Source organism: Serinus canaria, chromosome 2 (assembly GCF_022539315.1).
Source record: "Serinus canaria isolate serCan28SL12 chromosome 2, serCan2020, whole genome shotgun sequence".
NCBI classification, from domain to species: domain Eukaryota; kingdom Metazoa; phylum Chordata; class Aves; order Passeriformes; family Fringillidae; genus Serinus; species Serinus canaria.
The window spans coordinates 104,534,405-104,555,933 of record NC_066315.1 but is presented as its reverse complement, the minus strand read 5'-3'; the positions used below and the strand labels follow the sequence as shown (position 1 = coordinate 104,555,933).

Here is a 21,529-nt window from a genome sequence, read left to right as displayed (position 1 = left end):
GTCCAACCTTCCAGCCCAGTGTTATCCTAGAACACATGGCACAGAATTGTGCCCAGATGGTTCTTGAATACCTGCAGGGAGGGAGACTCCACAACCTCTCTGGGCAATCTGTTCCAGTCCAGTCACCTACACAGTAAAGTTCTTCCTCACATTCACGTGGAGCTTCCTGTGCATCAGTTTCTGCCAATTGCCTCATGTCCTACTGCCTGGAACCACCGAGGAGAGCCTGGTTCCATCCCCTTGACTCCCTCCCTTGGATATTTCTACACATTGAGGAGGCCCATTCCCACCTGACTCTTCAGTCGACCCTCTTCATTTCACTATGGCTGTCAGCTGTGAGGTGTCAGCCACTGACACAGCGCAGGCCGCCACTGCAATCACTTCATCCCCACGGGCCCCACAACACATGGCGCTGCTCTTTCCCTTTGTTTTTGGCCCGAGGACGAACCGCGGGTGCCCGGTGGTGCGAGCAGGCTGAGGCACTGGGACATCGCCACTAAAAAGGAAGCTGAAAGATTGTCTGTATCCAAGCCCCTTGCCGTGGGCAGGGACACCTCCTACTAGACCAGGTTGCTCAGAGCTCCATCCAGCCCGGCCCTGAACACTTCCAGGGATGGGGCATCCACAACTTCTCTGGGCAAGCTGTTCCAGCGCCTCGCATTAAAGAATTTCTTCCTAATACCTAACGTAAACCTACTCTCTCAGTTTGAAGCCATTCCCCCTTGTCCTGTCAATAGGTGCTCTTGTAAACACCCTCCAGTCCTTAGACGCGTGTTTCAATTAGCACAGTCTCCGCCTTCCTTACTTAACAGTCCCACACAGCAGACACCCTCACAGGCGGCTGCGCATGCGCGAACCACGCCGCTTCCCGCCCTCCCCGTTCCGACTCCCGCCGGAAGATGCCCCATCCCCGCCGGGGGAGGCTGGGCCGGAGGGGGCGGGGCGCGGGGCGGTGCGGCAGGGCGGGCGGGACGGGGCGGTGCCGCGGCGGTGCCCGGCTGTGGGCGGGTTCGAGGCTCGGGCTCGCCGCCTCCGCCAGCGCCGGCACGTCGCTGACACCCTCTCGAGGTAAGCGGCCGCCGGCAGACCAGGGGGCGGGAGAGGGGGCGCTGAGGAAGTTGCTCTCCCCCACACTCGCCCCCCCACCCCCCACCCCCTTCCACCTCACCCGTGTCCCGCCGGGTCCCGTCACCCTCAGTTGCCCCTGCCCGCTGCCCCCCGGCCCGGGGCCGAGAGCCCGGCGGCGGCTCCTCCCCGGGCCTGCCCCGCCACTCTGGCGGGGGGAGCGGGCCGGCCGTACCCAGCCGCGAGCGGGAGCCGTGGCGGGCGCCCGGCCTTATCCTGGCACCCCCGCCCTGCCCCCGGCGGCCCTGGCCGCGGGAGCTCCCGGCCAGGAATTGGGTCCCACCGCCAGGCCCTGCCCCGGGAGGGCTGTCACCGCGAGGCGCTGGGGCGGCTGACACCGGGCCACGCTTGGAGGCCTTCCCTTCCCTTCCCTTCCCTTCCCTTCCCTTCCCTTCCCTTCCCTTCCCTTCCCTTCCCTTCCCTTCCCTTCCCTTCCCTTCCCTTCCCTTCCCTTCCCTTCCCTTCCCTTCATCCTGAGTTGTGCCGAAGGGGCTACCAGGCGCTGCCGTGGCCCTCAGCCGGGACGGCTCAGTTTCGAGATCCCCGCGCCCTGTCCAGCCGGTGGGCAAGCTGCCTCAGCCCCTGTTCTAAGGACTGGAAGCTGTGCGGCTCGCGTTTCTCTGTTTTGTTCGTTTGTTGGTTTGGATTTTTTGGGTTTGAGGTTTTTATTTTGTTTGCTCTGTTTTATTTGCGGGGTTCCCCCCCCCCCCCCCCCGGAACTTCTTGCACCAAACCTTTCTTTGCTCGTGTTCTCGTTTGTTCCTGCACTTCTGTGTCTTCCCTGCTTTCCATAATCCGGCTTTTACTCGAGGGTGACTTCTCCAGGGCAGAGACTGCCAGTTCTGGAATGTCTGGAAAAGACTCTGCTCTGTTGTTCAAAGTATTAGTAGGAAAGAAATTACTGTTCAAGAGCTCTGTGGGAGGAGAGTGTTATTTTTTAGTTGCCTGAGAAGAAGTACCAGCGAGGGAAGTTTCCTATTTTCTGTTTTGTGCTAGTTAGTCTCCCCTGAGTGTGCGTCTGGGAAAAAACGTCTGGGAAAAAACCAAAGAAGGTCCAGGTGTATGCAGTGTCATGATACTCTGAAATTCTGAGGGTCGGCGTTGTGCTCTAAGAGACCAAAGACCTAGTCAGCAACTAGGGGTGCTAATTTCAGGATGAGTGACCATACTGTATCTCTGGCGGGTTTTCTTTGCCTGGTGGAAACCCATAGACTTGTGAGGTGTTGTGGAGCTCATGAGCTATTAGAGTGGAGGCATGCAAATTCTACTACCTGCTCCTTAGGGAGAGACATGAAAATAGCACCACAAAAAGTACTGTTAGAGGTTGCTTCCTGGGTAGAATTAAAAAGATATATCTCAAATATGGGTTGTTTATCATGTATCTTCTTTAAAGGAGGTCAGAAGACAGCACTGGTGTCTGGAATCTAAGTTTTTCATCAGCTTTTTAACAAAATTAGCAGTTTTGCATGGTTAGAAATGCTTTCATAAGTGGATAAATGAAAATGAGGTTAAGGACAATATAAAGTCTAAAGAAAATAAAAAGTACAGTTGTTTACTTTTTCCTTTTGGATAATGATGAGTTATTAAAAGGAGCTTAATGTAAATATCTTTCTAGTTGTTGGGGAAAGACATACATTTGTCAATACTGGAAGCCATATTGTAGTTGTAATGAACTGAGAGTGTCTGGTCTGTGTTACAAAACCGGTAATCGTTCCTGGTTGACTTTAAAATGTGTCAGATTTAATACCAGATCAGTTAAGGTTTAAAAAGTAATGTAGTTTTATAGAAACCTGTATGTAATCTGTAAGTTTGTCAGTGACAAAAATTAATAGGTAATTCTTAATTGAAAAAGGTGATAGGGAAGTTCTGACCACTGAGTCTTTGAGTAAACTTTATTTTATAAAGTTATTAGTGAATCTTTATTGAACAATTATTGCCTCTGCCATAATGCAATAACGGTGTCTTTGAATAAGGGAACTGAAAAGTTTCACAAATCAGAAATGTATATGAAAGGGACAACCAGCCAAATCTGTGAAGATGTTTTTATCAAGAATCTCTGTTAGCTTTCAGACTCTTGTGCAGGGTAACTTCTGCATCGTTAACATCATTTCAGTTCTCATGAAAATATTGTCTTTAACTGCCCAAGGCAAATGTCTCTAGCAATGCTACTTTCTAGGCTTTCCATCTCTGATTTGTAGCTTAAGTCATATTAGAAGGAACAGTTGTAGGTGGTTGCTGATGTCTGTAAAGTTCTGTTGCAGCAGCCACAAAACTTGGTGACTGAGCCTAATGGATTTATTCCCTATTGCTGTGAAGCACAGGATTGACAGCAGTCTCACGTTTTTTGCCCGCTCTGAAAGAGAGCAGTGCACTATTTTCTGGAAAAAGGTGAAAGACTGAGAAACTCCCTTTTGAATTGTACTGTTACTTGCCACATTTCAAAACGTAAAAGGGTAGCACTTAAGACAGCAAAGTGCCAAAAATTGTTGGATATGGAAATAAAAAAATAAAATTTGTTTGTTGGTTGTTGGTTTGGGGTTTTTTTAGCTCCTTATCAATGAAACTCTTAAGCATTGTTTGAGGGGATGGAAGAGGGTGGGAGTCTTGAGTAGGAAGTTATGAAGTGTCTACTGCATGAACATTTTCTGTTCTTCATAGGTGGCATGAAACATCCTGTTTGTAAGCATATGCATAAGGAATGCCCTTGTTACACCTTGATAAGTTACTTTGGCCTAAACATCGATTGCCTCTTGTAAAAACCTGTAAGTAAAATGAGTGTCATTTGATTTGAGATTGCTTTAATGATTTACCTTCTGATCACAGCATGATCTGGCTGTAAAAGGAAAGTGAATATATAAAAATGAAAAGTTACGGTATTTGGCAAAGAGTCTAAAAGCTGAGTTGCTTGATTTTTTACAGAAATGGCAGCTCAGAAAAGGAAGTCTACGTTAGTAGAACCTTCTGCTAAACGTCCAAAGCTGGACAAGACCAGCAAACCGTCTTTGTCAAAGAAGGAAAAAGAAGTGTCGGATACAAAACATGGCTCGAATAAATCAAAGCCCAGTCAGTGTGCAGTACAGGAGAAAGCTGTGCTCAAAACCTCTGCCAAACCAAACAGGTCAGTGACAAAAAAATTATATAATTCTGGTTTATATTGATAGACTACATTAGTGCAGAAACAACCTAAGCAGAGCGAATCTGAGTTAAAGATTCAGTAAATAGTTAAATTGTGTTAGAAGGGAGGTCAGATTTAAATCATTATGTATGCTGACTGCTACCTGATTTTTCCTTGGAACCATCTAAGTGCCTTGACATCCAGAAAGACCTCCTTCAAAAAAGTTTCTGAAGCAAAAATAATATTATCTATCTATGTATATGTAACTCATACTTCATTTGAAAGACACAAGCATCAGTGATTAAAAACTGCTAGAAATGTTATAAAGTATTCATCTGGGGTTCATAGTTCAGTCTTGCCATGCATAAAAAACATTAAATACAACACTTAGGAGTAACTGGGTGGAATTGAACGCCTTTTTGGGATAATTCTAGATCAGATTATTCCAAAAATACTGAGAGTATAAGATCTAGTGTTTTTAAAAAGAAAAGAAAGAGGCAGAGGAGGAATGAAAAGAATCTTACAACAGATTGTCCTTTCTGGATGCTGAAAAAAAATATTATTTGACTCTTTCAGTAATAACACCCATGAACCTGAAGTAGGAACACGCATGACTACAAGATCATCAGCACTCAACTCAAATAATAAAACAATACCTGGCAAAACAGTTCAACAGCAGCAGCCTAAATCTGCAAAAAATAAGGAGGTATGCCAGAAAAAATCTGTGCAAGAAATTTCTAAGTCAAAATGCTTAATTGCACCAAACGAGCCAGTAACGAGGAGATCACAGAGACTGCAGCAGTTAACACATGTGCATGTTCCAGCAAGATCCCTGCGCAGCAGAGAAGTTAAAGAAGAAAAAGTTCCAGAAGTTAAGCACAGTAGCCAGGCAAAAAAACACACTCACAGCATTGCAGCAAAACCACTGAAGCCTGCTGGAGGGAAAACAGAACAGAAAAACACAAAGATAAAGCCAAACAATACAAATGAGGATAAAGAAGAACGTGTAGGAGTGACCAGCTCTCTGAAAAAGTGTAAATCAGACAATAAAAAGGATAATTCCAGTAGCTTTCAACAAAGTCTTCAAGGGTCCTCATCATGTCCTGCTGAGAGTCTTGAGGAAGTCAAGATAGACCAAACGGGCTCTGTGTCTCCTAATTCTAGCAATATAAAGAAAGTGGAAACTGATTCTCCTAAGCCAAATTCTACAGCATCTAAGGAAAAGCAACAAACCCATCAGAACATAAAACCCAGTACAAAACCAAAAAATACTTCACAGCCATCTGTAAGTGAGACAAATGTGGCTGATCAACCAGAGAACGATGCAAAATCCAAAAGAGTGAGCATCCTTGAACTTTGTGAAGAAATTGCAGGTGAGATTGAGTCAGATACAGTAGAAGTGAGAAAAGACTCCCCTAATGCAGAGGATAGCAAAGCAGAAGAAAAGCACAATGACACACAGTTACAGCAAAGTGAAATGCTTACTCAGAAAGAACCCAGTCAAAGTACTCAGTGCAAACGGTTTTTCCCTAGCAAAAAAGCAATGCCTGTCAAATGCACTCTGAATGGTAGAAATAACTCCTCAAACAAAAACTCTAAATGGACCAAAATTAAATTGCTGAAAGCTAGTAATGTGAAGCAAAGTAACTCAAATTTTCCAAATGTGCCCAGGCTTCCTTTTTTAAGAGATTTCCCTGAAGTTTCAGAGGCAAATCAAATGGCTGCAGAAGCAGAGCTTTCAAAGGCACAAGGCAAGCTGTCAACAAGACTCTTTGAGAATGAAAGTACAACTTGTGCACAGGAGAAATCACATCCTTCATCTGAAAGAGCTGAAGCTAAAGAAGTGACATTAGAAACAAAACAGCCCACAAGGAAAGGTGCAGAAAATGGTCTGTTGCCTAACTTGACAAAACATTTGTGTGAGCCAAGACCAGATGAGGTAAGTTATTTTAATTATGGTGTATAGTGGGAGGGTGTTCTGAATCAATTCTGTTTTCTGAGAATCCCATGGTCAGAATTGTTTTAACAATGTCTTTCTTTTACAGTAACTTAAAATTTTCAAATGTATTGGAGATGTACTGCTGTATTGTTATAGATGGGTGATAGTAAGCTGAAAAATTAATTGATTCCACCCTCCTAGATTCTGTTAACTAAATCTTGATCAATAACATTTTGTGCTGGAGCCAAAGGTTGTATGGATTCGTATGGACACTTCAGCTTCTCTAGCAGTTTTGTTTTGCAAAGATGTATTACACCTTTGGAGTAAATGAACTTGTTTTCCTCTCATTTTCTTATCTGAATATGTTTCTACTAAAATTAAGATTTTAAGGATAATTGTGATCTATAGAAAATATTTTACAAGCTTATATATAAAACAAAAAATATTTTTTTCAAAATTAATATCATAAAATTCAGTATAGACTAGCTAATAAGGTGCACTACTTAAGTTAACATAAAACAGATGCTGTGTTCAAAATGTTACTGCTTAGTTCAATTAGTGATTTTATTAATAGGTTAAAGGCATTGAATAACTTGGACATTTTTTAATTGACTGTTTTCTCTTTTGCTTAGAACTTTCGATTACATTTGGAATCAAGTCCAGAAAGTTCTCCTGTGAAGTGTGTTACAGCTCCTAGACCACCAAAGCAGTTAAAAAAAGAACCCAGAGAAAGTGAACCTCAAGGTAACTGTCTACTACAGATTTCTCCACTTGGTTTGATCAGTTCTTTGGGAGGGATCAGTCTCCCTTTAAGAGGAATGGCTCACATAGTAAGGCATAGCTGGTGCAGAACTAAACTTCAGGAGTTGGGACTTTTGACCAGGGGGTTTTGTATTGCTTTGTGTCACACCCAGGGCCGCTGGAGTAGCCCTGAAATGTACTTTCTTCTCTGGTTTGTGGAGTAGGAAAGAGGAGAAACCCAACCAAATTCTTTCCTTTTCCATGTAATAAAGCAGTAAAACTTGCATATTTCGGTTGGTTTCTTCTTTTGGCTTGTTTTTTGTTAATTCTCTGCTCTGTTTCCTCTGAATAATATCTGCATTTGTTTCTTCTAAATTTTTCTACTTGATCTTAACCAAATTATTATCCTGTTTTTTTATGTAGTCTTCATTTATCAGCATGTGAATGCAGTTTGTCAAAGCTTACGATGAGTGTGATGTGAATATTTTGACTGAAGTACATTTGACTTAGAAATACTGTCAATAACTCAATAAGTTGTCTCTTCACTATTTTTTTTTTCTGTTCTTAGTGGTGGGGGCCTTGGTTTGGGGTTTTCATGTATTTTTTTACTCTGAACCTTAGTTTGAGTGCACTCTTTTATTATTTAACTTTACTAAATATTTGGAATTTTTTTCCTGTCATTGTAGGATACTTTTGAAGGATAACTACTCTTAATTTCTGTTACAGAATTAATAAAAAAATCTTTTGCTGTTTTTGATTGTTTCTTTTCCTTAAGTGTTGTAGAACATGCCTCAGATGGGGGCATACTGTACATTTATAATTCTAATAAAATACAGACAGCTCTTTATATGTGTGTCAGTATAAACGTGTTTAAACTCCTGTGTAGTTTACTGCTGGCCTTGTTTAACTTCTGGCAAACTGTCCTGCAGAAGTGCTGTCAAAATGTTGGAGAAAAATGCCCCTTTTTTTTAAGTATACTTGGAGAAAGATGCGAATACTGCCTCAAACTTGAATAATTTTTTTTTGGCCATGAACATATATTGCAAAATTGTTTTGAATATGTTTTTTGAACATCGCTGTTTGTGTAACTCAAATTTCCTTTGCAACTAAAAACTTGATAATAAAATAATAATCTTTGATTAATTGTAGATTTGGCTCCCACACAGTTGATGCAAACTTCAGTAACAAGTCAAACTTCTGAATCTGAGAACAGGTATGGTATTTGTTTTTCATACATTATGAAATTATAGTAAACTTGCATGGATAGAGTTATGTGAGAATTTATTATAAAACAGTTTTCTCCCAGCCTCAGTTTTCAGTTTCAAATAAGTGACTTGTCCTTTTTAAAAACAGATCTTAATTTTATTCCATTGTTTAGGGATGTTTTTGCTTTGGTAAGAAAATAATTAAGATATTTGTAGCTGCATCTTTATTTAAAATGTATTATTTAACAGAGTTGGAAAAACATTTATACTGGTCTCTTCCTCAAATCAGATGAGAACCAGGGAGTAGGGGAAGGATTTGCCACATGATTTTCATGTACTGAATTATTTCACTTAGGTCTAAAGGAGCTTTTCTACTCCTTGTACTATGGGAGTGTTGTATATGTGAATTTTTTTTAGGTGAGGAGGAGTGGGTTTAATTCAGAAATTTGTGATTGCTGTGAAATGAAGGTGTCAGCAGCCATTTTAAAAAGAAAAAGTTCTTAGTGCTAAATTTGTCTTACAGTTCAATTTTATATTTTAGCCTTAATCACATTGACTGATTTTTGAGCTGTTCTGACATAGGTTCTGGTTTTTTGCCAGTTACAAGCTTAAGACAAAAATTTCTTTGTACCTGATACCTTGAGCAGCAGCAGTGGTCAGTGTGTTATTACTGTTTTCTCTGTATTCATAATGGGGACAAGAAGAAATGTTTCAGGTAATTTTCAGTATACCTCTCTGAGGCCAGATTAACAATTTTGACTAACCAGCCCTTGTGTACACGTTGAAAAACTCTGCTTCTATGGAACTTCACAGAAGATGGTTGGTAAGGTAGATGCATACTAGTTAAATGAGTAGTTTAAAATGTCTTGATAAACACTGCAATAACTTTGATTTTTTTATATCTTTATTCTCAACTGCCAAATAGCTTTATGGTATATACATAAATTTATTACCTTTATTACCTGAACAAGCTCATATCGCTTTACTATTATCTGGATATATATTTCAATTCTGAGACATTTCTTACCCTGTTTTCTAGATGATATCCAAGATTTAAGCCATCATTCTTCCTGTGGTAATCCTCCCATAAGATGGAGTAATCTGTTACCTGTGTATCTACTGTGTAGCTCTCTTTAGGACTTCATAGGAAAAGGCAAAACTTGAAGTAGCTAAATAAAGCAAATTTTAGGGCACTTGAAGGTAATAAAAAAAATACTCCTGATTTAGCACAAAATGCTGTTTTAAAAATGTCTGCAAGAGTTAATTTTTTAAAAAACTCACTGGATTAACCTGCTGCCTGTGCTACAGGAGATGCCACAATTAAGTTTGCTCAGGAACAGAAAAATACATAAATATCTAATTGAGGTTTGTGTATTTTTGTGTGTGCTTTGCTTTGGCAATCTCTACAAGTTCCAAACCTGGAACAAATGTAATTTTTTTTCCCCTGAATATAGGAACAAGTTCATAGAATGGTTTTGGTGATGGTTTATTCCGTTTTCCAGTGTTTCTTTCAGCTGTGACAAGGAGAGGTTTAAACTGAGTAAGATTGCAGTGATACCGATGCATTTATTCCTTGGGTCATCCTCCCTTCACTGCCACCTGTTAGAATAAGTTTGAATTGTAGGGATTTGACATCTGACTGAGATCTATGAGAATATATTTACATGGTCTGCTTTAGCAGCCTGATGTATGATACTTAAATCTTACTTTGGAAATACATAGCATTAGGCACCATTGGTCATGATCTGATAGTGCCTCATTTAAATGCTGGTGTTAATGGCTGAGGCCAGCTTACCCACTTGGTAATAATTTTTTTTCAGAAACAAAAAAAACTTTGTAATTAGGCTAGTAACAAGCTGTGTTTTTGATTAATCCTTTTATTTCCTTATTTTTTCACTTGAATTGCATGTTAAAATATACCAGGACTGTGTTTTATTTAATTAATTTGGATTTCCGTCTTGGTAAAGTTTGTACTAATCACAACGTTTTGAGTATCTAGCATGACGTGTATAAGCAGTTCCATTTTTAACATTAAATATATTTGTATTTCAAGGGCTCCATTGTCAAATCCTTCATTAGCATCAAAATGCAGTAACTTGCCATCATCTGAGGAACCTATTCAGAAGCTAAAAGAAGCAGGAAAAGATGGTGATAAGCAGCTGATCACAGTAAGTAATACCCTTTTAGTAAGGCTTAGAGCTTTTTGAAGAAATTACCTCTGAATTTGCAGTGCTGTGGTTTAATTAACTTGTCTAAAAATCATTACTTATACATACTGCTTATCACCATTTTAAATGACTTGTAAAAGTAGAACCTGTACTAAATTGCCATTCAGTGTTGATGGTAAATGGTGTCAGCAAGCCTTATTGTTTTGCATTTCTTTTTAAAACAAATTTCTGCAGTTTGTAAATAGAATGGTTTTTCATTGAAAATAGGGAGGGAGAGTGAAAATGCCTTTACTTATGTGTAAATTCTCAGTTTCTTAAAATTTCAGAATTATATGGGGAGGTGCATTTGGTAGATTGTGTGCAGAATTAGTATCAACAGATTTGTTCCTGTGTCAAAGAAGTATCCATTCTTCTGAGACCAACTTAGATTTCCGAGTGCATGCACTTATTTTTACCATAGTATTTAAGCAGTAGTACCAGTTGGGTTATTTATTCTTACCCTTTTGGCTATTAGCTACAAAATGCAGGTAACAAGAAAACATGACATGAGAAGGGAGTGACACAGTTGTTTAGTCGTTGTTTAGGATCACACAACTTAATTGTGAGACAGTTGAAATTTTTGATTTTGTTTTGGTTTGTGTTTTCAATAACGCACATGTCAGATAATCCTTGAGAAATGAAGAGCTAGAGAGGGAGAGGAAGCCAGGCCATTAGGAAGGAAGGAGTTTTCTTAGGAAAATATACCTCTAACATATATTATTGGAGGTGTTAATAAGTTGTTCTTTTTTTCATGTAATACATGGATTATAGACATGAAAATATTAACTGAAATAGAACCAAATGAATTCTGAACATTCTGTTATATCCATACTGAAATATTTTAAAATCAGAGCTTCTAAGAACTGAAGTGATATTCTCCAGTTGTCTGATGTTATACAAATCTAGGCATGTGAATACCCAGCCACAGGATAACTGAACTGTATCTAACATTTAAGAGGTATTTCAGTTACTGTCTCTTTGAAATCCATTTTACCAACAGAATTAAAATGAGTTATTAAATATCTTAACTACATTAAAAGGACTGTCAGAATATCCCTTTTCATTTCTGTGAAACTAACTTAATTTTTACTTACACAGTGATAGAACTTGGCTGAGAAGTTGCTAGGACCTTTAACATGAAGAAATACAGAACTTCCTGCTTGGCTGCTGAAGAGGGCTTGTGTAGCTCTTTGCAGTGTTTATTATACACAGAGATGTTTTGCAAGTTACTGATTATGCTGGTAATAGCCTTATATTCAGCTAGAATTCAGAGAGTAGTTTTTTCTTCAGGTATACAACAATAAAAGCTATTTACCAAGCAAAATTTTAAAGAAAGGTTCATTGATGAAGAACAGTGTAAAAAATGAGAAAGAATGGGAGAGACTTGGTTTGTGGTTTTCTATGGGTATTTCTGGAAAATGCAAGTGGCTATTTAATTTCTAAATGTGTAAGTAACAGCTTCACAATATCTTTCATATTTCAGTACTTCATACAAATCCAATTCACTTTGATTTAATTGAGTTTAGATTAAGCTTTTTATTGTGTGGAAAGGGAATTTTAATAATGCCTGTATTTCCAAGTTTACCAAGACAACATTAGGCAGAGTATTGGTCTGTTATTTTTTTACCTTGGGGAAAACTGCTCTTTTGTCAAAACATGTAGAAGACCCCAAATATTAGTTAAGCCACTTTGTTAAATACTGTCCTTGACCCTTGTGTACAGTGGGGATGAGACACAGTTATGTTTAGAATACTTTATGCCAGCTTCTAGAGGTGAAAAGTAGCTAAATTACCTTCTAAATTACCAGGTTTTCCTCCTACAAATACTCAGAAGATGTGGGATTAAATGCATCTAATAAAATACAGTACTTTTTGTAATTAATAGCTTTGCTTGCAAAACCATGGTGAGTTTTTAAAAAGCGTATTCTGAATGTCTGGGCTTATTTTTCTATTACTAGTAGTATTTATTTTCAAAGGTGTTTATGTAGTTCCACAATGATCCTGTGAGAACAGAGAAATTAGTAATTTGGTTTAAAAACTGCTGAGGTTGAAATTTCTCCTATGTGGAGAGCAGTCTCACTACACAAGGTCAAATCACTTAGCATTTATAGTGTCTAAAAAATTATAGCTAATAGCTAGAAATCCTTTTATTTTCAAGTTTCTGGCATGATGTATTAAGAGAAGCAGTTTCATTGTTCTTTACCTTGAGCAAAGTTGGGAAGCCATGCTTTTATTCCTAGCAAGAGACATTTAATTAGCTCTTTGTTACACTTTTAAAAAAACCTAAATGCCTGAAAGATGCAATTTAGTGCTCTCCAGTGTGAGATCTGATTGTTTTGGAGATGGGTCAAGCCAGTCCATCTTAATGTATATAGAGAATCCTTTTTTCATTTTGTTATCAAAGCTGAAAAACTAATTACTTATTTGACTAATCACATAATGCAAAATTTTTGTTTTACTGCTGAATTTTCCTTGTCTTTTTTATACAAGTTTGACACTTGTCCTCTTAAGTTTTTTGCGGTGTCTGAGGCTCAGAGTCTGGAATGTTACAGTATTGTCTGTGTGTTCCAATCTTTTTGGTCCCTGAGCTATATTTAGAGACGTGTTGTGGTAAAACTGGGCTTTGTTTTTCACAATATGCTTTGGGATTTTTCTATTTAATCCTTAAAAATTTATCTTAGCTTCCTTCTTCATTATGGTTATTATAATGAATAGATTAATTTTCTTTTTTTCTTAAGTAATATAATCTTTAACAAGCTTTAAGGCTATTTGACTACCAGAAGTAAAATAACATAAATTCTGTTTGTAGAATAAATACTTAGTAGCTGCACTTGCGCCGTTCTCTTTCCTAGTACACATCATCTAGTTATCTGGGCAGCTTTCAAACAGAGTTATCTCATTTTGTAGAAGTACATCTAAGTCAAATGTTGGGTTTTTTCTGTTCAGATTTCCTTGCTGTCACACATCTTAAAAAGCAATTCTCTTCAGAGCATAGAACTTAGCTGAGAACAGAAAAGCATCTAATGCTCCAAGACACTTCATAAAGCAAACAGTGCCAGGAAACAGTGGTGTTCGAAATGATATGCAAAGACTTAGATTCAGACTAAAGCAAGTCTGAAATTATCTCTTTTGGGGAAAGAAATCCCGCTCTTTCTTTCCCTTCTCTTAGGGGAAAGAAATTAAGATCGAGGCTAAGAGTTCATTGTGTTCCAAATCCGTGATTTGGTGTTTGGTGGGATAGTCTGTTCTGAGTGTTTGTGGACTGCACCCTCTTGCACTTCATTTAAATGTTCAGTTGCTAGGTTGTCAGGTTGCATGAAGTACCATAGGAAGCTTTGTAGAGTAATGCACTAAAATTGTTCTTTTCTTTGCATTTACTTGAATGGGATTTGCAAATATGAGAACCTGAATATGAAATCATCTGTTCCTTTAAATTCTGAAATGGAAAGAAATACAAATGCACAAAGCATGTGTTCTCAGTTTTCATCAAATGACAGATGCTGTACAAGCAAGAAGACAAGGAAAGTCAGTTGTTTTTGTCTTGTAAAAATTCTGCTTGCCTGTCAGACCTAGGACAAAACTTTGACCATAAAAATAAGAATCGATAAAAGCATTAATGCTACAAAGAAATCTCCTAAATTACCCATGAAGCACAGAATACTTATTCTATTTTGAGGTTTGTTCCTTTAAATTTGACTAGTTTGAAAATAAATTACCGGTTTTAGGAAAGAACATGTAGAATGAATGAACAATGAAAACAAATCACTAAAGTGATAGAAAGATAGTGTTGAGTAACAGGGACTTTTTTGCCTTTCTAGAACTCTGAGTTAATGCCTGGATGCCAGCAAATGTTGTTAATTGTAGTTGATCCTTATAAGTATCAGCAAGTGCATGGATCAGGATTGCTTGATGGAAGGTGTTTTTGATTCAGAGGTTTGTGAAGAAACTTGCATAGCAATCATTTAAAGTTGCTATTTTCTTCCCTAAACTGGTATAGTCTGGTTAGGCAATTTCTCTGAAGATTTGAAGAATGGCTTTTAGGCAATCTTTAATTGTTCTCATTAGTTAAGTACTGCCTCTCTCCTGTCCTCTAAGCCCAGAGAAAATGAGACAGTGACTACTTCGTAAGCCAAAGGGACTTTGGTAGTTGTGAGCAGGTTTTTTTCCTTCCACACAAATGGTGCTCTCTTCTCACGGGGATGGTATCCTCTCTTATTATCATTTCTTCCCATTTATTCTCCTCTGCAGCAACCCAGCTTTGTCTTGCAAATTCAGGTGGGCTGTACTTGGTGTTCTTTGTCCTGAAGGGAGGTGAGAATGCTTTGTAACCTTAGCTGGGAGCTGCTACGGGAATTCAGGCGCCAAGGCTGCTAACGGCTGTGCTCTGGGTGAACCCTGGCAGGCAGCTAAGCACCTGGCAGCTGTTTCCTCATTGGGCCCAAGTAGGATGGGAGAGAACAGTTTCTCAGGTAAAGCAAAAAATGTGAGTGCAAGCAAAGCAAAATGAGGAATTCATTTACTGCTGTTCATCAGCTTGCAGATCTTCCTTGGGAAGACAAATGCCATTAATTCCAAACATCCTCCCCTTTCTCCCTCTTATGCCACATGGCATCCTGCTCTTAGTGCTCAGCAGGATGCCATGTGGCATAGGATACCCCTCTGGTCAGGTAGGATCAGATGGTCCTGGCTCTGTTACCTCCCAGTTTCTTTGCCCCGCCATCCTCCTCAGTGGCACAGCAGTGTGAGAAACAGAAAAGGCCTTGAATGATGTGTAAGCATTGTGCAGCAGTAGCTAAAACATCCCGGTGTTATCAGCCCTGTTGTGGTCACAGATCTAATACACAGCACCATAGCAGTTGCTGTGAAGGAAATTAACCTTATCCAAGCCAAAACCTGTGCTCATGAGAACACTTTATGTAATATTCCTGCTTAATACTTTTATATGAGTTCAGAATGGATCACCTGTCCATCATAAATATTGCGCAGATTTATTTTCTTGCTTTGTATTGCTTTTCATGTTGCTTTAGCCAACGACCAGTGAAGATACAATTTCATGATGGATAATGACCCTCCATTTTCATTTTTCAAGTATGTAAAGGAAAATTAGATGTTTCACAGCTTTGAAAGCTTCAAGTTGATTTATATCCTTTTGTTAAAATAGCTTTGTAGGAAGATGGGCACTGGTGATGGGTTGGGTTTTTTTTTTTTTTTCTTGGTTGGTTGGGGTTTTTTGTTCAAAATGAAGACTGGATTTTATTCTGAGTTGGGGCATGTCTTCTGATTCTCCTAGTCAGCAAGGGGATCTGTCCATCAGTTTCAGCCTTGAATGCATCTTTCACTGAAATAGCATTCTTCGACCTTTTAATTTTCTGCAGAGAGCCCCAAAATCTTTGTGTTGTTTCTTCCTGCATTTCTTGTATTTCTTTTCCAGCCTGCCTGTTTATCTGGCTAGGCTTTATTCTTTGTTCTGTGAAAAGGCTAGAGGAAAAGAGGAAAAAACATTTTTCCTCTAACTAATACTAGGTAATCAAGAAGGAGGTGACCCAGTCTGTCACCTAAGAGAAAGAAAAGAAAGGAGAAAAAAAAAAAAAAGGCCCCTTTTCATCTCCTACAGAGGCACCAAATGCCTTTTTTACTTGCAGGGTTCCTTATTGCACATATGGAGGATCAGCAGACATGCATCTTCTCAAGATATTGGTAAGACTTTTCTTTCTGTCTGTCGCAGAATTTAAAAACCTTCTGGAGTTAAGGCAGTATTGTCTCAATGTTCAATTACAGTTAGCCTTAAAACAGTGAATATCCTGTACTTTAAGATTGCCTGAGATGCTGGAATTCTTAATTGCCATGTACATGTGCAGAATTTGCTTAGGAAGTATTTTTTCTCTTTTCTGTTGTTTAGAAAACTGAGTTATAAATGGAATAACAGCATTGTTTTCTGCCTGAAAACCCACATTTTTCTGAATATTATTGTTCTGAAAAACATTAAGTTCTGGGAGTCAAACCTCTTCCATACTTTTCTAGTTGTGAAAAGTCAGCACTTTATTTTTCAGTATCTGATGCTTACTCAGAAGATTCCACCCCTCCAGTTTCAAATCCCTGTTATATTTACTCTCATACATAGTACAGAAGATGCTCCTAGGAGGTTAGGGTTCAGGGGTTTGTTGTTTTTGTGGGTTTTTTTGGTTTTTTGTTTGTTTGTTTGTTTGTTTCTGGTTTTGTTTTGTTTTGTTTGGGGTTTTTTGTTTGGTTTGGTTTTTTGGTTTTATTTGGAGTTGTTTCATTTTGGTTTTTGGGTGGGTGTTGTTGTTGTTGATCTTTTCCCATTAGGAAGGTCTGGCAAGCTTTAATGCAATATTGCTATATTATGATTTGGGAGCACTTTTTTCCTCTGGATGCATGCCTTTTCCACTTTTGCTTATGCAATGACATCACTTTATAAATAGTCATCCTGTAGATGTTTTGTTGAAGTACAAACATGCATTCATCATAATTCCTGACCTTTTTTTGCATGTCTTTTTTGTTGTTGCAGTCTGTGTTGGATTTTAAACCTCCTGTGTTTAATTTTTTCCTGAAGCATTATGTCCTGTGCTGTGGCTTTGAAATAGTACTTCAGTTATACAAAAGTCTTATTCCTTGTGTTCAGGAGACTGTAAAATATTTTCTAAAGGCTATAGTCCACATTTATTAGGGCTACAGAGTTCAAAAGATTACTTTAGATACTACAGTGTGTATTTTCCAATAATTTTTGGAACCAGGTTTTCATATTAACCTCTGTGGGTAGCCCATTGATACAACTGAACGTGTGTAGAATAGTAATATCAGTGAAATCCTTAAAAAAAAAAAATCCAAACAAAAAGTCTCCCCCTGCAAACTCAAAGCCACCGCTACCAGCAACATCTGAGGAAGTCTGACTGTAAAATACAATATGGCAGTACTGTTCTGGGAACTGATCTGTTCCTGGAAACTGGCAAAACAGCATTTGTATTTACTAGGCAAGACGGGGTGAGCTAGGGAGCTGGACAGCTTTGACGATATCCTTGCCTTGAGTTTTCTGATTACTTTCTGCATAATTAGGGTTTCTTTGGCTTGAGTTTTTTTAATAGAAAACTTACAGGTTAGTTCAATACATTTAGCTTCTTGATGATTTGAGCAGAAATTGTGTCATGAGACTTTATGCAGTAGCAATACTTAAGACTTGCTTTATGTAGCTGATTTTCTAATTTAACTGGTGGGGGGTTTTTTTGACATGTATTCCAAGCATCGAAATACACTTCCTTTTCACTTATCCTACTCTAGGTGTAGGGGATATATTCTCCATCTACAAGGTAGGATTACTAAATCTAGTTCAGTGGGTTCATCTTCAGATAGTCAACTACACTGCCTTTTTTATCTTTCTTGTATTAACCCCAAGTCTTTTGGTGGCTACTTTGTTTTTGGTGGGTACTTTGTTTTGCTGCTTTAAAGTCAAGTGAAATAAAATGTGTTTGGTTCAATTTTTGGACTTTCAGAAAGCTCATCTTAATCTGACTTGACAAATTTAACCTCAAGATTCACCTTTCCCTTTTCATTCAGAAACGTAATGCACTTCTGTTTCTCCTTCTGTGTACAGTAGGGATCTGTACATTGATATGTGGTTAAAGCAATGACTTCCCAGATTCAGCTTCTTTCTTTTGGCTGAGTTCCATAGATGTGCTCCTAAGGAGATGTTCAACTCTGAATTTGTCTGGTCTGTTGTGCCTTTAGTCTCTTCTTGGAAAGAAATTGATACCTACACTTTAGATGGCACTAATGTCTCTTTGAAATAAGTTGCTGTTGTGTGGAGAATTGAACTGTTGTTTAGCTGGTAGACATGTCTTTGGAGATGGAAGGAATAGGAAATGTTTTGTAAACACTTCTGTGTGGCAAAATGCTTTCTTCTGTAAAGTATTTTGTTTTTACTATTAATATTTTCAGCTCTTAGAAAACAATATTAAGTTCATGTGATCTGTTTCCTTGCAGATTGTGCACACAGATCAATTTAATGTTGAAAAACATCCTCAAATATCTTTTTGCTTACTACATGTAGTATACTGGTTTAGAGTATACAGTAAATTCCTGTTTTTCTATTGCTTGTGATGTATGTTAAAATAAATTATAAGTGACATTTATTGCTGCTTACATAAGCTCAGTTTCCAGATGTAGTTGAAAAGGAAAAAAAAGTAGTTGAGCACTAAGCTGTAACTAAAACATGCCTTTTTGGCTAGAGATTTTATTCTAACTGGTATTCTCTTGCTCTTTGCAAAAGGCAGCCCCAGCACCTGATATGTCACTCTCCATTAGGCACTGGCTCCAAAATCTGAGCGTGTTCCTAGATTAATAACACTTTTAATGAATAAGTATAAAGCAGTAGGTGTTGAGTAGTGCCCTGAGTTTGGTAATGGTTCCATATAGAGTAGCAGGAGAACCTAGAAGGTCATGAGTGGTATGATTTTCCATTTGCAGTGTAGCTGCTATGCAGTGTCTCAAAAATTGCTTTGAAATATTTGATTTTTATTAAAAACCAAAGAAGGTAGTGATCAGCTGTTGCAGACATATTGCTGATCTTAACAATTATTTCCATAACTTTTGTTTTCTATTATAAGCTTCCAGACTTTCAGGAAAATGTCTCACCTGTGGCCTACCTCAAAGCAGTTCACAACCAAAGGCAGCAGCAGAAATGTAGGAAAAATCAAGTAGTGTGGGGCTGGTTATGGGAATTTTCTTTGTGGAAGATGTTTATATTTGGGCAGATGGTGAAATGAAGGAAGAAACCTCTCTTCTTTGTATGTCATAGAATAAAACTAATTTGTTCTAAAGTAATGGGGGTGGAGCTACTGTTTTTAAGGTTGAGTTTGCCTTGTGATTGATGACTGCGCCTTTTAAGGGTATATGGGTTGTTGAAAGACGAAATTCTAAATATTGTGCTTGCTGTTTCTCCTGTTTCACCCCATTTTAGTCCTTCTGCTGAGTTTTCAGGAGATATGCTATTAGGAGGGATACCTGACTCAATGAAAGTTCTGTTTGACTGTATTTAATATGCAAAGAATTGATAAGTTCCTGCTTTGTGGGTTATTGGTTTGGTTTTGTTGTTTTTTTATAGGAAGGAGGACAGAAGAGATTTGGTGCTATTTCCTGTAATATTTGTGGAATGCTTTACACTGTGTCAAATCCAGAGGATGAAACCCAACATCTGTTATTCCACAACCAGTTCATAAGTGCTGTTAAATATGTGGTAAGAAAACCTTCTCTTTTGAAAGACATAAACAGCATCTTTTGTTTGCTTTGCACTAGTTACAATTCATATTATATTGTGTTTCAATAAATTATTATCACAGTAGGCCATAAATCATTTACTTTGGGAGATAAATGTTTTTAAGAGCCATGGTAGACAGGTTAGATATTATGTATAAAAATAGTTAGTACAATAATGGTGTTTCATTGCCATATTATTACTTCTGCTACAATTACCTGATCTTGGGGAGGTGTGAGGGTAATGATAGGAAAACAAAGGAATGTCACTGTTCTGAAAGTATTAAATACAGGTTTCTCTGCAACTGGTGTTCACAGAACAGTTGACTTAATAGTCAGATGAAGGGCTGACTGTCCTGGTTTTTTAAGTGTGTGATCTTAGAAGACTTAGAAATTACTTTTCCATTAATTATGTGTAATTTGAGGAGACAGTGCCTAGGAATTCAGCTGATACGATTTCATAGCATATTGAAGCTGTACTGAATTTATGAGAATGTTATCTTTAAAATACATATTTGAAAATTTCATTATATACGCTATCTCTGAGTATGTCTCATTAAATCTCAGATTTGAAAAATTCTGTGTAATTTCAAGTATATTGTAAAATCAGCTACTTCACGCTAGCTGATATTACAAGACATAGGAAATGCCTGTTCATGTCTGAAATCCAGAACAGAATCCACAAAGTCTGTTTTCTTATCATACATGTTACCTTCAGTACTCTACACTCGAGTAGATAAGACCTCCAGGATAACTGAACTGAGGCCACCTATTTGTTTCATGTAGGCACCAAATGGCTGTTGGGCTACTCTTAAATCTCAAGAGATAACTTCATCCCTAAAGTGTTTGAAAGTCTCTGGTGAATAGTTCTGGTATTTATTCTGTCCTTGGTTAGTTTTTGCCAAATTATTTTGACATCTGGAAAGATCTCTTCTGATGCATGTTAGGTACATTGTTGGGTGGGATTGGACAGAAATTGTGATGGGACTCAGTAAATTATAATGGCAGCATGAAACACATTTCCCCATTTTATTCCTGTTTTTCCTCCCTCTCCCCACCCAAGTACTTTCAGATCTTGAATGTTACCAAAGATGTAAGCATAATTCAGAGAAGATGATGTTTAGTTCTTTTGGACAGAAGCTCTTTGGCACATGAGTTCAGTAGCTTCATGTAGGTAAGAAGCTGTACTGAAGTTTTGGATGTTTGGAAGCTGAAAGAGCTGAAATCTCACACTTAATGTGTATGTCAAGGGTAGCTACATAATTAATATGAAAGTGAATGAGCAGACTGCCTTAAACCAGTCATAAATAATTTCATACAGAGTTAGGTATGCTTTTAATTTGAAAAAAGCTTTCCCTATTGTTTTCTCAGTTGCTAGCCATCGTCTTAAATCTTCTAGCAATGTGTACTCAAGCAAATTATTTGTATAGTCACTTCAATGAGTAAAGACTTGTCTGTGTAATATTTTGAGACTTTTGTTGTATTTTATGACATTGTAGATGACTGTAGAGCCATGGAGCCATGATTTTGATGCTTATTCTGGAATGGAAACTGTAGAGTAAGAGGAGTCTTAGGAGTCTTCAAATTCCCCTCTGTTTTTGTTTTTTTTCCCCTCTTAACAATCTTAACACTATTTTCTGCATGGATGAGTAACTTTTGCCATTCTAAATAGGTGAGTTTTTACCACCAGTCATTTGATCTGGAGTCACTGGTTCTTGGTTGATAGTATTGTGACAGAAACATTCTCACCTCCGCTTCGAAAATAACTTCAATTTAAGATAAGCCTTCTTGGCAGTGAATTAGTACACCAAGTGACTACTTGTTAATTCTTAGTCATCTAGAAATACTGGAATGATTGCTAATTTTCCTGGTTTTGCTAGAAGGTTTTTGGTGGGTATTGCTGGGAGAATGGTTTCTGGATATTTGTTTGT

The 21,529-nt window shown here is 38.3% G+C and overlaps 1 protein-coding gene across 2 annotated transcripts in view; it reads left to right on the top strand.

Annotated features, from left to right (window-relative positions):
• The first annotated feature begins 984 nt into the window (after window positions 1-984).
• ESCO1 (establishment of sister chromatid cohesion N-acetyltransferase 1) overlaps window positions 985-21,529 on the top strand; it is a 33,765-nt gene continuing 13,220 nt past the window's right edge. For both annotated transcript variants that reach the window (XR_007776882.1, XM_050970948.1), the window contains exons 1-8: window positions 985-1,068; window positions 3,784-3,887; window positions 4,045-4,243; window positions 4,817-6,179; window positions 6,812-6,923; window positions 8,070-8,133; window positions 10,179-10,293; window positions 19,450-19,581. Coding sequence is in view for 1 of the 2 variants with exons in the window: in XM_050970948.1 (XP_050826905.1) it covers window positions 4,047-4,243; window positions 4,817-6,179; window positions 6,812-6,923; window positions 8,070-8,133; window positions 10,179-10,293; window positions 19,450-19,581 (1,983 nt within the window). In the remaining variant the exon portion in view is untranslated. The remainder of the gene's footprint in view (window positions 1,069-3,783; window positions 3,888-4,044; window positions 4,244-4,816; window positions 6,180-6,811; window positions 6,924-8,069; window positions 8,134-10,178; window positions 10,294-19,449; window positions 19,582-21,529) is intronic.